General features: G+C 29.7%; 1 protein-coding gene across 1 annotated transcript in view; it reads left to right on the top strand.

The window, feature by feature from the left end:
* Positions 1-710, top strand: part of LOC107636164 (exopolygalacturonase) — a 5,868-nt gene that overhangs the window by 2,257 nt on the left and 2,901 nt on the right. Inside the window, exon 2 of the mRNA XM_021122364.1 lies at positions 4-199. Within this exon, the coding sequence (XP_020978023.1) occupies positions 4-199 (196 nt within the window). The remainder of the gene's footprint in view (positions 1-3; positions 200-710) is intronic.

Below are 710 nucleotides of genomic sequence, written 5' to 3'. Positions count from 1 at the left end.
GAGAGTTGGTGTTGATGTTATTTTGTGGTTGGTAGTGGCTTGTTTTGTGGTAGAAGGTAATGAAAGAGCAAGGCCAATTGCTGGGCCTGATATCTATGAGGGTCGCAATGTAGCTAAGGATGTTCTTGCTCCTGGTGAGATTATTAATAATGTCATGAGCTTTGGTGCCAAACCTGATGGAAAGTTTGATTGCACTCAGGTATATATATATGTTTTTTTTTTTTTGTTATAATATTTGACCTTTTTGCTGAAAATTTCTTCAATATAATGAAAATAAGCATATATTTTAAGCATGTGCTAATATATGATAAAAGTGTAACGTTTAGGAATTTGTGTTAAATAGCACGCAGCATTATTTCGAACGTCTTGTTAAACGCAACAAGAATATCGCATAATTCGCATTTTACAACAAACAAAATTTTATAGAACATGAAAGGAAATATGTAGTGTTCCAAACTTCCAATTCATAAAAGTTAATACAAAATAAAGAGTAAAACACACTATTCACACCGAATCTAAAGTTAGGACTAGCAGTATCACTAAAAAAGTAAAAAATATAGATATTAGAATAAAAATTCATGAGGCTAACTATTTTTTATCAACACACTACTGTATTTTTAATTAGGTTTATACTCATATTTATCCACTTTTGGCATGGAAAAATATTAGCGTAATTTTAATATACTGAAATTTTACGCAATTAAATTTAT

The sequence above is a fragment of the Arachis ipaensis genome, chromosome B04, assembly GCF_000816755.2.
Source record: "Arachis ipaensis cultivar K30076 chromosome B04, Araip1.1, whole genome shotgun sequence".
NCBI lineage: Eukaryota > Viridiplantae > Streptophyta > Magnoliopsida > Fabales > Fabaceae > Arachis > Arachis ipaensis.
This window is presented reverse-complemented; position numbering and strand designations above follow the sequence as displayed.